This window comes from Nomascus leucogenys, chromosome 20 (genome assembly GCF_006542625.1).
Source record: "Nomascus leucogenys isolate Asia chromosome 20, Asia_NLE_v1, whole genome shotgun sequence".
In the NCBI taxonomy this organism is placed as follows: Eukaryota; Metazoa; Chordata; class Mammalia; order Primates; family Hylobatidae; genus Nomascus; species Nomascus leucogenys.
This window is the reverse complement of record NC_044400.1, coordinates 41,782,305-41,796,612: the sequence shown is the minus strand read 5'-3', so window position 1 is coordinate 41,796,612 and position 14,308 is coordinate 41,782,305. Positions and strand designations below refer to the sequence as shown.

Here is a 14,308-nt window from a genome sequence, read left to right as displayed (position 1 = left end):
AGGCCTCTTCTCTGTTCCTTTATAATACTTTATTGAAAATTCTATCATAAAAATTATAACATTGTAATATTATTATCTTTTATAAAATGGCTTTTTAAATTTATCATAAATTCTCTCAGTACTACAACCATACCTATTTCACTTTTGCATTCCCATGGCTTAATACAGTGTCTGACATGTAGTAAACATCCAGCTAATATTTATTGAATGATTAATAAATGATATTCTGTCCCCAGCCACATCTCATCTTGAGGTGTAATCACCATAACCCCCATGTATAAAGAGAGAGACCAGGTGGAGGTGATTGAATCATGGAGGCAGTTTCCCCCGTGCCATTCTCTTGAGAGTGAGTGAGTTCTCACGAGATCTTATGGTTTTATAAGGGGCTCTTCCCTTTTCACTCTTTCACTCAGTACTTCTCCTTCTTTACTCCTTGTGAGGAAGGTGCCTTGCTTTCCCTTTGCCTTCTTCCATGACTGTAAGTTGTCTGAGGTCTCCTCAGCCATGCTGAACTGTGAGTCAATCAAATTTCTTTCCTTTATAAATTACCCAATCTCAGCAGTTCTTTATAACAGTATGAAAATGGACTAATACGCTAATCAGTGAATGCAGATTTCTCAGAATAAAACAAATATGTGTACATAAGTTGTTACAGATAGTCATTGCTACACACACACACACAAAAAAAAACACATCAAAATTTACTGAATTTAAACAAGGAGACATTTATCTTTTTCAGAAATCTGCAATTTGGGCTGTGCTGATGGGGAGAGCTCTTCCCTGCTCTGCTTGGCAAAATCTGTGGTAGCTCAGAAACTAAATGCTGGAATCATGTGAAGGGTTGCTGAGTCCATATGTCTGGTGGTTGTTGCTGGGTGTCACCTTAGCAAAAGGCATATAATTAAGGTCACTTGTTAGTTGACTTTAAAATAGGGAGATGATCTGAGTGCCTTAATCTAATCACATGAATCTTTTTAAAACAGAAAATTTTCTCTGGCTGGTGGCTGGCGGCAGAAGAAGAAGTGAGGTATTTGAAGCTCAGTGGGGATTTGATGTACCATGGCTAGCTTTAAGATGGAGAGGGCCACATGCCAAAGAATGCAAGTAGCGCTAGGAGATGAGAGCTGCCCCCTGATGACAGTCAACTAGGAAATATGTATCTCAGTGCTACATGGAATTGAACTCTGCCAGCAGCCTGAATGAACCCAGAAGTAGATGCTACCCTAGAGTTCCAAGTAAAAGTCCAGCCTGACTAGATCCCAGATTTCAGCCTCGTGAAATACTACGCAGAGAATCCAAATGAACCATGCTGTACTTATGGGCTACATAACTGTGAACTAATAGATCTCTATTGTTTGAGGTGCTACATTTGTGGCAGTTAGTTACATGGCAACAGAAAACTAAAACAATGGAGTTTCTGGGGACAGCATTCCGACAAGAAATATTGCTATGACCATTTAAGAACAACCAATAAGTATCTATTCAGAGTATTTGGGTTTGTAATGTTTTTGCTTGAACATAAATACTTTAAAAGTGATTATCATTAAAAGAGTCTTTGGATTTAAGGCTAATTTTAAGGTAATTTTTACAAATTACCATAAATTATGATACAAAGTCTCAGTCTGATTCATTTTTGAGGCTCTGAAAGAGGAGGTTCATCCAGATTGTTAACCAGGATCAAGATTTAGACAGAAGGCTACTGACCTTGGGCCTGCCTGGAGGTCAACTCTTAGGTGCTGTTGTGGTTAAACTCTGTCCCCACCAGAAAGATATGTTGAAGTCTTAATGCCCAGTACCTCAGAATGTGACCTTATATGAAACTGGGGTCTTTACAGAGATAACCATGTTAAAATGAGATCATTAGGTTGGGCCCTAATTTAATATTACTGGTATTTTATAAAAATGGAAATTTTGAAGAGAGAGAGACAGAAGACTATGTTAAGAGACACAGGGAGAACACCATATGGCAGAGACTGGATTGATGCAGCTACAAGCCAAGAAATGCCATAGACTGCCAGGAAACAAGCAGAAGCTAGTAGGGGGCAATGGAACAGATTCTCTATCCTGGTTGCCAGTAAAAACCAACCTTGCCAATTGAACTTCTAGCCTCCAGAACTATAAAATAATGATTTCCGTTGTTTAAGCCACTCAGTTTGAGGAAGCCCTAGAAAACTAATACAGATGGCAAAAGGAAGTGGGCTGCTTCAGCAAGAAATATCTTAAAAAGTATAAGTTGTTTTGAACTTAAGAAATGCGCAAAGACTGAATTTTGAGGTAAATGGCAGAAAAAGCCTAGATTGCCTTGAAGAGATTGTTGGTAAAAAATATGGATGTTAAAGGAGAGTCTGTGGAGAGCTCATAAAGAGGAAAGCTGGAGAGAAAGCTTCTATCATCTTAGATGATACATCATCATGAACAATGTTGCTAGAAATATAAATGTTAAAGGTGGTGGGGTATCAGACAAAAATGAAGATCATTTTATTGGAAACTGGAGAATAGGTGATCCATGTTTATGGAAACTGAAGAAAAGGTGACAGAGAATTTGGTTGACTTGTGTTCTATAGAGTGGAAAGAACTTATTCATGATGAACTTGGATATTTAGCTGAGGAGAATTCTAAGAAAAGTATTGAAGGTGCAGCCTGGTTTCTCCTTGTTGTTTATAGTAAAACAAGAGAGGTAAAAGATAAACTGAAGAAGGAATCCTGCCTGAGTTTTCCTGTAGATTTTGAATTCCCTGCAGATTTTGGACTCAAGAGTGCAACATCAACTCTTACCTGAATTTTTAGGCTGCCATCCTGGTCTACAAATTTCTTGCCTGCTAGCTTCCACAATCGTGTGAGTCAATTATTTAAAATCTCAAATGTGATCTCTTTCTCTCTGTCTCCATATGCATGTACATGCCGTGCATAGCTATATATATATGTGTGTGTATGTGTGTAAATATTTATATACACACACATATATATATACACACACACACATTTTGAGTGTATGTGTGTGTGAATAGCCAGTATATATATACCTAGCATGTGAGACAGTGTGTGAAGCACCTTGAATAAGTAATGTGAGAAGCCATTGTAACCAGTATTTCTAGCTTAGGTAGATTGGAGAATAACATTGCTGTTAGGATTTTTTTAATATTCAATATCTCATAGGTAGTTATAAACCAAGTTTAGGGAAAATAATTCAGGGCTAGAGTTCTGGAAACCATCTGTAAACAATTTTTCAAAAAATTGTGGTACTAGATAACTTTTTGAAGCCAGAGGGCAGGAAATAAGGTTGTTGAGAAAAGAAGAGAGAAGAACTCAACACATTTGAGGGTACCCTTTTGTGAAACATGCCTTGAGGAAACAGAATAGCCTATATGGATTTATACTTACATTTTTCAAAAATTATCTCTAAGCATCTATATTAGTCAATGTTCTCCAGAAAAGCAGATGATGACTCCAGCCTCCTTAAGTTTCAGTCTGGGAAAGCTCAAAGCTGCCAAAAGAATCTGTTTGTTCCAGCCAACACCTTATTTTGGTGCTAATATTTCACAATTCTTCTCTAATGCTGACTAATCTCCCTTTTTAATCAAAAGAAATCAAACCCTAAATGAATCACATTTTTTATTCATTACGCTGATACTGTTAGTTTTTAACAGGTCATTATGCCGTTTCGATTTATATTAATCATATAAAGTTTTCTATTTAAAAATTCATTTACATATAAAAGGTAAGTTAATTTAAAAAATATTAAGTATGTAAGAGAAATAGGAGGACTGACAAAATACTTTTCCTGACTAAACTATAGCCAGGTTCCTCTGAGCCCTTTTACTGGCAAAGCCTCCTTGGCCTATAAAAACTACAGACTCTCAGCACAACTGATTTCATCCATATCCTCCCCCCTCCCACCCCTACACACATATCAAAAGACTTGAACAAACACTAATATAGTTTCTAACAGCTCAAGGTTGCATTCTTAAGATGAAATTTGGAGTTATCCTGGACTTCTCCCTCTCTCTACATCAAATTAATCTTGTTAATTTTGTCTCCAAAATGCCACTAATCATCTCTTCATTCTCTGCCACTGATTCACCCAGGACTCTACTGTGTCTTACCTAGATGATGATGATGATGATGATTATTATTATTATTTGAGATGGAGTCTAGCTCTGTTGCCCAGGCTGGAGTGCAGTAGCGTGATCTCGGCTTACTGCAAGCTCCTCCTCCTGGGTTCACGCCATTCTCCTGCCTCAGCCTCCCAAGTAGCTGGGACTACAGGCACCTGCCACGATGCCCAGCTAATTTTTTGTATTTTTAGTAGAGACGGGGTTTCACCGTGTTAGCCAGGATGGTCTCGATCTCCTGACCTCGTGATCCACCCGCCTCAGCCTCCCAAAGTGCTGGGATTACAGGCGTGAGCCACCGCGCCTGGCATGTCTTACCTAGATTATTAAAATTAAAAACTCTCTTTTCCTTCTCATTCTCATCACCTCATCTGATTTCTTTTCATTTTACACATCATTGTTAGAGAAAGCCCCCTAGAGCAAAAAATTCTGTTATTTCCTTCCTTACGATGGTTTCTGCATAGATTAATGTTGAAATGCTAACTAGTAAGTCCCTGTTCAAAGCCCTTCACAATGTGATACAAACTCTTCTTTCTCTGATTCCTCCTCTACCCCATACACTTTCTATTTTTTGATATGAAAATATTTCTAAAGATCCAATTTTTATGCTCAAAATTTGAAAAAATATAAAACTCTAAAAAACTTAGCATAATTTAAAAATGGGCCTCAAAAGTGAGTTGAAAGTTGTATTTTATACTGTAGACACACGGTGGCACCATTTTAGCAGCCTAACCGCAATACTAGAGAACCTTTGTTAATACTGTGTGATTATGCTCTAAAATTGTCCAAGTGCTTTAAATGGCTAATGTGATACTACTTTAATCATTTAATAATGGTATTGTTAGTGCTAAAAATGCTCCACAATATCAATGACTTTGAAACAGAATTTAGAGGTAATATTTATAGATTGTTTTTATTACTCCTTTATTATGGGCTGAACTGTGTCAACACTTCCATGTTCATATGTTGATGTTCAAACCCCCAATATCTCAGAATGTGACTGTATTTGGAGATAGAGTCTTTAATGAAATAATTAATTTAAAATTATTAGGATTGGCCCAAATCAAATATGACTAGAGTCCTGACAAGAAAATGAGGACACAGACATGTATAGAGGGAAGACCCTGTAAGAACACAGAAGGTACTGATCTGCAAGCCAAACACAGAGAGGTCCCAGAAGAAACCAGCTGTGCTGATACATTGATCTCAAACTCTTAGCCTCCAGAATTGTGAGAAAATAAATATCTATTGTTTAAGCCACCAAGTCAGTCTGTGGTATTTTGCTATGGAAGCCCTGGCAAACTCATATTCCCTTCGGTATATTTACAAATATAGAAACCATACAATAGTTGTGGATTAATGTACCATATGAGTGCAATCTCCATATTATGTATTTATTCTTACAGAAAAACTGAGTCTTGATTTATGAGTTTGTAAATTATTTGAGCTCTTCAGAAGTCCTCGCCTCAAATAAAATCCTACTGTCCTGAATGTTGGCCCTGTTCTCTACTGACTATTAACCCAATTTATTGTGTATTTTTCCTCATTTGTATCCTTGCTCAGCTGAGCCGAGTTCACTGGAGTGGTTAAGGGTGCAGGCTCTACAGCCGGACTGTGTGGACTCACAGTCCTAGTTCATCACTAACTGTGACTCTAGACAGTTATTTAAAAAGCGTGGGCCACATTTTTCTTGGATATCTATAAAACAGAGATAATAAGAGTGCCAGCAATAAAGGGCTCTGTGAAGATCGAATGAATTGATACAAAGTATGTAGAATAGTACTGGGAACTGAGAAAATGTGTTATGCTGTTGATTATTCCTCTGCTTAAGTTCCATTTATTTCCTTGGGTAAAAACAAAAAACTGCCTATCCTTCAAAGCACAGAAAAGATACCTCCTCTTTGAAGTTCAGTCACTATACCTCCTGCTTCTTCTCAAGTTGAATAATAAAGAAACTTGTGCTGTCAAAGATATTGCAAGAGATGAGCTTTAGTTTCCAAAAATTTGGATTCAAATAATTTTTTGCATTTATCTATCATGTAATTTTAGACATTTTGCTTAATTTGTTTGAGTTTCCACAGCTCGTATATAACCTGACACAGTGGAGCTCAGTATTTTTCTAATAAATATGTTTTTCCAGTTGCAGGTTGGGGAATATAATGTCAGCCTTATAAGATACTGCAGTTTTCTAAAGTGTGGGACAAATATCTGTTGAGGCACCAAGATAGATTTAGGTGAGATACAGACATGGTATCAAGGACACTGTATCATTCAGATAAAGTTTTTCTTTCAACCCTATTTAAATGCTTCTTGTTAGGTCAAAGAGAAAAATCTCAGTTTGAGGCTAATATTTTTAAATTCTTTTCTAATATTTGCTAATCTCCCTTTTGTAATCCAGACAGACCAAACCTACAATTGAAACACATTTTTTATTCACTACAGTTATATTTACTGTTACTCTTATGACAGCTCATCATGCTTTCTCCATTAATGGTAATCTACGTTTTCTTTTAAAACAAATTCATTTACATATAAAGGTAAGTTAATTTAAAGAAAACTATAAAGTACACAATATCGGTATGAGGATTGACAAAGATTCTTGACCAAACTCTAGCCACACTCCTCTAAGCCCTCTTACCAGCAAAGCCTCAAACTTTCCTATAAAAACTACAGACCCTCAGCACAAATGATTTCATCCATATACTTCCCCTACCGGCTTGCCAACACACATTAAAAGACTTGAACGAACTCATATAGTTTCTAACAGCTCAAGGCTGCATCTCTAAGCTGAAGCCCCCTTAAGTTTCTGTCTGAGAAGGCTCAAGACTAACAAAATAATTTATTTGTTCCAGCCAGCATGTGAAGGTAGGACTCATTTCCTAGTGTCTGCGGGAAAGGTAGGAGCCTTATTTCCATAAGAAAGTTAACAACCCTGATGGATTTCAAATGGACCATTCTCCCGCCTTTGCTTTTTGTAAATTTCCGTTTCCCTGACTTTGATCAAGCCGTTGTTCTCTTTCCCTACTCCCGCATTCTCCTTTTAAAATACAGTCGCCTCTGTACAAATTGTAGTTTAGTTCATTCTGGATCTTCTTCCCGATTGCATTAGTATATCACTATAATAAAAATCTGTCTTCACCCCTTGGTGTCTGCCTTTGTTTATCTTTGACAGGATATGGTGAAAATTAATGAGGGTAATGTGCAAATTATGGAAGTCTGGGCAACACTGAATATAAATTATTGTGTTTACTTCAAGATAGTTGTTAAATTCATTCTCTTACAAGTGTGACAGAAATAGTCGTGTATCAAGTACTGTTTTAATTCATAAAAGTTCCAAGAAAGGGCCAGGCGCGGTGGCTCACCCCTGTAATCGCAACACTTTGGGAGGCCCAGGTGGGCGGATCACGAGGTCAGGAGTTCGAGACCAGCGTGACCAACATGGTGAAACCCCGTCTCTACTAAAAATACAAAAATTAGCCGTGATTGCTGGCGCGCGCCTGTAATCCTAGCTACTCAGGAGGCTGAGGCAGGAGAATCGCTTGAGCCCAGGAGGCGGAGGTTGCAGTGAGCCGAGATAGCGCTACTGTACTCCAGCCTGGGCGACTGAGCGAGACACCATCTCAGGGGAAAAAAAAAAAAAATCCAAGAAAGAACTGAGTCTGGTACAGAATTCTTGATCCTGAGAAATCCTCCAAATGAAGAAACTTTCAAAGGCTCTGGAAACAATACGAATGATTCTGTCTTCAGTCACAATGATGAACTGAACATAGCTGTCATCTCCCTCCTTCACACCAAACTCTGGATATTCCAGAAAAGCGCAAGAGAAATAGTGGGAGACAAACACTGGATGCAATCCACGCATCATCATCTGTTTTATCCCCCATTCTTACTTCGTCAGAGCTCATTCGATGAAGTGGTAACTTGACGACGATGGAAACATTGGGAGTCCAGCATGGAACTTTTTCCCACCTTTACTTCTTGCCAAAACCTTCCTGGATTCACTACTGCAATCGATGTTATGGCCCGTTTCCTTTCAGATGCACTTCAAGATTAGCTCAGTCACTGACGACATGGGGAATATATTTCGACCTCCAGATTTTAAAAGTGCCATTATTATTTTGCCATTAGGTAGAAGGCTAAGTCTCAACGTTGTGCTAATAATAGCATCTTTAAGTCCCTGGACTAAGACCTCGGCTCCTGGTTTGGGAATCAGACTGCCTAGGCGGCACTCAAGGCTCCACAGCTCCCCACCTGTGAGCTCCAGGGCATGTCACTCGGTCCGGATTTCCAGAGGTAGTTTGGGGGGAACCAACAGTACACACACCACAGGGCAATAGTGAGAAAGAAAGAGACAATGCAAAGGAATTGGCACAGCACTCAGCAGACAATATAAGCTAATACGTACTCTGTCTACACCCTGCGTTTTAGGGAGTTAACCGAAAGCCTCCACTCACGTGACCACTCCACTACCCGGCGCCACGACGCGCTGATGTCACGACGGCGTGCGGCGTGCAGACGTCGGCAAGCTGCGCCGCGCCTTCGGGGTGCTTCCGGATCTGGTACTTGGGCAGAGTTGCTCGGCGTTCATTGTCGTCCCTTCACAGGGTCTGTTTGAGTCCTGTCCACGGGACCCTACGGGGGTACCTTCGAAAAAAACGGGCTATGCTGCTGTTGCTTGTCGGTACCCTTTCCTGACGCCTCCGCCGCTGGGGTCATGTGGACCCTTGTGGGTCGGGGCTGGGGGTGCGCACGCGCCCTCGCGCCACGAGCCACTGGGGCCGCGCTTGTGGGGGGCCCGGGGCCCCGGCCCGCGCCGACCTTTGGGGCTGCTCCAGAGTCCTGGGCTACCGACAGGCTCTACAGCTCCGCAGAATTCAAGGTGACTGCCCCCTGGAATCTGATTTAGCCACATTTTAAAACATTGGAGTGCCCCATGCGATCTTGGAAATGTATAGGGCTTTCTGGGACTAGTTCTGAACTCTGCTTGCCACTTGGTACAGGGAGGCAGAGCAGAGAGTGTGAGCACTGCTCAGGTTCCCGACCCTCCAACCCTCACTATCGTGACCTTGGGCAAGTCACTAACTTTGTAGGTTTTCCCATTTGCAATGTCAAATGTTGATTTGTTTACGCGAGCCACTGGTCGAAGTGCTTTGCGCGTATTCATCTATTTAATTCTCCTAAAAAGCCTACTGAGAAAGTTGCTAGTAAATATTAATATAACGTCCATTTTCCTGCAAATTAACTGGCTATGTGGCCTGGGCAAGTTACTTCTTTGTCATTCTCCTGCTTCATTAGTTGAATGCAGAAGTAATCAAACATCCAGTGGCTAATTTGTGAGATTTGTGTGATGTGAGAAGTGGACTTTTTTAGACTAATACCTAGAATGCAGGAAGTGCTCGGTCTGACTTTGTAGTTTTATTTCATTCTACCTCAGCCAGAGCAAACCTGTGTAATTTTGACTGTGGTGGGAGAGGGTGGGAGGTTCAACAACTCTGGTAATTGTGAAGGGATACAGTTTAGGCAGAAAAGTGAAGTGACTGAAGGCAAGCTGTAAGTAGGCAGAAAGACAAAACCTTGTAATTAATCAACTTTGGCCCTAATATGCCTGTGGTTTTAAAAATGGATTTATATTGCAATTCGAAGTTTTAAAGATGGTGCAATTCTCTATACCTTTTGAACTGAAGGCAAAGAAAATCTACAGGGCAAACATCAGAATTAGTTTTTTTTAAGTTTTTTTTTTTTGGCAGTCTTTCAGCTATAATTGTGCTTTTATTATCTGTCTCGTGTGGGGTATTACAAAACTTAAAGCTTACGTGAATTTTATATTTCATTGTACTTTCGTGGTTTTGCTGATTGTCAAATATACGGTTGTTTGGAAAAAAATGTCTAGAGTACAAAAAACTGGTATTTTTGCTTGATAACAATTTCTAGCAGTTTGTGATGTGTTTCAGTAAAACGTTAAAGAAGATGTGTACACGAAAAACCAGGAGTTCCGTTTTAAAATATTTTTAAGTTTAAAATTATAAGTCTTTTGTTGCATGTCATCTATCTTTCTCACTAGAGAAGCTGCAAAGTAGTAAAATTGTATCTAAAATAAAATTTTGAGGCTCAGTTAGAGACACAGATTTTTAAATAAATCTGATTCCTGATTAAATGTGTGATAGGAGCAGAAAATTCTTCTTTCAGCTTTTCTGTAGCTCCGTTGCCTCAAAAGTTTTACTGAACAAGGTATTCTCAGGCCTTTAGAAGTTCTAGGTATCTTATGTTCTCCATTCACGGTGATAAATTCAGTTCCTGATTGGCCCTAAAAATGGTGTAGAAATGTTAAGGGATTATTATTCAGCTGTATAGTTACCTTTGACTATTAAACTGATGTTCCTTGTAATATGAACTTAACCATACATGTCTTTATTCTTAGAAGAATAATATAAACAATATAAATGCTAGAAATGATATTGTTCAACAATTAAAAGAATATTCTTTGAATTGGTGTACTTGTTTGATAGTATGCAAAATTTATACTCTTAAATGTGGTATTTCCCCTTTCTAGGAAAAACTTGACATGTCTAGGTTTCCTGTTGAAAATATTAGAAATTTCAGTATCATTGCACACGTGGATCATGGCAAAAGTACTTTAGCTGACAGGCTCCTAGAACTTACAGGTATTTCATTTATATTACATACTTAACTGATGGCTGTGAGTTATTGGGAATTACTTTTACTCTTAAATTTTAATTTTATAAGTAATATTCCCCCCCTTTTTTTAAAGCCCAGAGAAATATCAATAAGTGTTTCTGTTTATAGGGACAATTGATAAAACAAAGAATAATAAGCAGGTGCTTGATAAATTGCAAGTGGAACGAGAAAGAGGAATCACTGTTAAAGCACAGACAGCATCTCTCTTTTACAATTGTGAAGGAAAGCAGTACCTTTTAAATCTCATTGATACACCGGTAAGTTTAATATTAATTTTGCATGTATTGTTAAAGTCAACATTGTGTCAGTAGTGCAAACAGATCCTTGTTTAATTTTTGAACTGAATATTAAACGTCTGCCTTTGCTTTTTGTTTTCTCAGTGTTGTGTTAGTGTCAGTTCTTTCAAAAGTGCAGGCTACAAAAAAGAAACGAGTATTTAACAACTTTTATCAAGTAAAGTCAATAAATTTGCCATAATGCCCTTTCCTAAAAAATTAACTCACATTTATAGGTATCAATATTTTTGTTTCTCAGGGCCATGTTGATTTTAGTTATGAAGTATCCAGGTCACTTTCTGCTTGCCAGGGTGTTTTACTTGTGGTTGATGCAAATGAGGTAGGTATTTTTCATTTCGTATGATGTGACGTGATATGTGATATGACATGACTATTTGGTTGTTTCAAGAGTTTTTCTTTGTGTTTTAGAAATAGAATTTTTGTGCTTGAAAAGTAGATTTAATCTATTACTTATTGAAAATCATATGGTTTCATCCTGTTAGCTTGAAATATTATTACACTAAAGCATTCTCTGGAATTGACTAGTTTTTAAATTGGAATTGTTCAAAAGATTGTTGTATTTTTTTGAAGTGTGACATATTATCAATGCATCTTACCAAAAAAACCCCACCAACTTTAGCAGTTCTTAATCTGCGGTTTCTATATCCATTTTTAGCAGATCTTGATAATCATTAGTTTTCAGATCATTTTAGGTGATTTTAAGGCAATAATTTGGGAAGTATTAGGTTTTTAAAAAATCAGTAACATTCCAAGCTCTTTTGTGGTGTAAACCATAAAGACATTCAGCAGATGACCATAAAAGAGCTGTGAATATAAGCTTTTGAACATGTTTCTCACAAACTCTTCATTCAAAACCCAGCTTTTTTTTAGTGGTGGTGGTGGTGATGGTGTTGTGTTCAGCCTTTCCTGATCCCATCAAGGAAAGTCAATCTCTACCTTATATAGGCAGTACTGGGCTTTATAAACTTCCTTGATGACTGTGTTCTCTAATAAGCTTTGAGGTCCTTGAGAGTCCATGTTACATCTTTTGTTTCTCCAATGGCTGATGTAGTTCCTGCCACAGAAAAGGCCCTCCAATAAATGCTTTCTGAACTGAAAGGAATTATTACAGAGAATGATTCAGATGCATGGAAAAATAGGTATCATAGTTGAGTTGCTGTGTACCTTTCCTTAAAGGCTTCCTATCTCAAACTTAGTAGACTGACCGTTGGCTCACTCTACTTGATGTGGTTATTGCTTTACCATCAGCGATTTTCATTTTGACCCCAAAGACATAAGTTGGAGAGAAAAGTATGAAGGGTAGCTCCATGGCATGTTGTTGAATTTTATTATTAGCATGATGTGAAATCTCTTGATGAAGATGTGTGGAATGGTCTTAAATTACAAGTTTTGTGATAGATAATAGAATGGTCATCTGAGTATCTTGTGTCTTGATATTTTCAGGGTATTCAAGCCCAAACTGTAGCAAACTTCTTTCTTGCCTTCGAAGCACAGCTGTCGGTAATTCCAGTCATAAATAAGGTAATTACAATGAGACAACAGTGTTGTTATTTCACTTTCTAAAAGTACAATTAGTGTTTAAATGTCAGTGGTACTATTTATTATAATAATATGAGGGATCTCCAGCTATTTATTAAATATATTGGTGGGATTTATCTCTTTGAATTGTATATAACAGAAGTGCAACTGAAACTCACCCTTGCACAGAGTTGAGAAGATAGTTCCCCTGAATTATTTTGCGGTAACTGAGGGCCATTTCTGTAGGGAAGGGATGCAGGACAGATGAAACATGTTTGTCAGATTAAACCATACATAGGAAAAGAAGAGAAGTTTATAATCTAGGAAGAAACAATACAACACATGAAGCATGACAATTTAGTGCTAAACTGAGTTCCGTCTATAAACTTCCATTTCATATTTTAAAGTTAATTTAGAATCTTAATTTTAAAATCTGCATTGCTTTAAATTATATTTCTTGAAAATGGAGTTAAGTTTAAAAGAAGGCCATAGGTAAGACAGCTTGTTGTCACACTTAATGTTGTATTTAACTTAACTTTTAAAATCAGTTCACATGCTGCTTAATTGATAAATTACTACTGATCTGTTTTGCTGCCCTAGGTAGCTAACTGCTTAAGTTTTTTTTGCATGCTCTGCTACCTTCTCTTTTTCAATCATGGTTTTTAAATTGTACTGCTAATACAAAGATTATTTTACTCCTTTTGAAAAAATGTCATAGAGGGGTCAGTTAGGTTAAAGTGGGTAAGCTTTTAACTACCTCAGAATACTGTTAATACATAATACATCTTTATTATACTAACACATAATGGATTTTTTTTTTTTAAAGATAGATCTGAAGAATGCTGATCCTGAAAGGGTTGAAAACCAAATTGAGAAAGTGTTTGATATTCCAAGTGATGAATGTATTAAGGTAAAATACTTTCCTAAAAAGATTATACTTTGAAAAAAGTCTAAAGTAATTGGGCTAAGTGAAATTTCATGGTATTTGATAACCTGGCATTATATGCTGTTTTTTATAGTTTTACAAACTTCTTTTACTATTATTTCCTTTGATCCTTACCAAAAGCCCTTTTTATATTGTTAGGACATACAGAAATTATTGCGATGCTGTAGTTGAAGGAACTGAGGCTCAAAGGTTTTATCACTTTCCTAAGATCACAGGTTTAGTTAGCCAATATGCCAGGACTAAAACACAGGCCTTCTGAAACTCCCTGCAGTATTTCTTGTGTGTCATTTTGCCCAGTGGAAATACTGTCTTTGAAGAGTAGGTTCAAACTAATTTCAAGGCATTTGTATGTATCATTCTTTGAACTGACAAAAACCTATTTTATAAATAGCTAGTTATAGTAGTGCTAGGAAACAATAGATTTTATTTATATCAAAGTTGCTACCATTTTAAATTTGAATTTTTATTTACCTTTCAAATGATGATCTGCTTGTTAAACAGCCACAGCCAAACTGCTATACTATATGGTACTGTAAAGTATGTCAGCGCAGCAATGTAATGTTTTTCTTTCAATCTCATTTAATTTTCGAAAGAGCAAGTTATATATGGTTTTATATTTTGGATTGTGTTATATTAAAATACAATTAACTATTCTGATTTTAATCTTAATAAAATTCATTCAGATTCTTATTTGGTATATGCCAGCTAAGAGTATGGCAGTGAACAAGACAGACAAGACC

The 14,308-nt window shown here is 37.5% G+C and overlaps 1 protein-coding gene across 5 annotated transcripts in view; it reads left to right on the top strand.

Moving 5' to 3' along the window:
- Positions 1-8,579: 8,579 nt before the first annotated feature.
- GUF1 (GUF1 homolog, GTPase) overlaps positions 8,580-14,308 on the top strand; it is a 36,060-nt gene continuing 30,331 nt past the window's right edge. The window contains exons 1-6 of one of the 5 annotated variants that reach the window (XR_004027221.1): positions 8,580-8,991; positions 10,663-10,774; positions 10,917-11,065; positions 11,343-11,423; positions 12,548-12,625; positions 13,449-13,532. Coding sequence is in view for 3 of the 5 variants with exons in the window: in XM_030800874.1 (XP_030656734.1) it covers positions 8,827-8,991; positions 10,663-10,774; positions 10,917-11,065; positions 11,343-11,423; positions 12,548-12,625; positions 13,449-13,532 (669 nt within the window). In the remaining 2 variants the exon portion in view is untranslated. The remainder of the gene's footprint in view (positions 8,992-10,662; positions 10,775-10,916; positions 11,066-11,342; positions 11,424-12,547; positions 12,626-13,448; positions 13,533-14,308) is intronic. The other 4 variants (XM_030800876.1, XM_030800874.1, XM_030800875.1 and 1 more) reach the window with 4 other exon arrangements.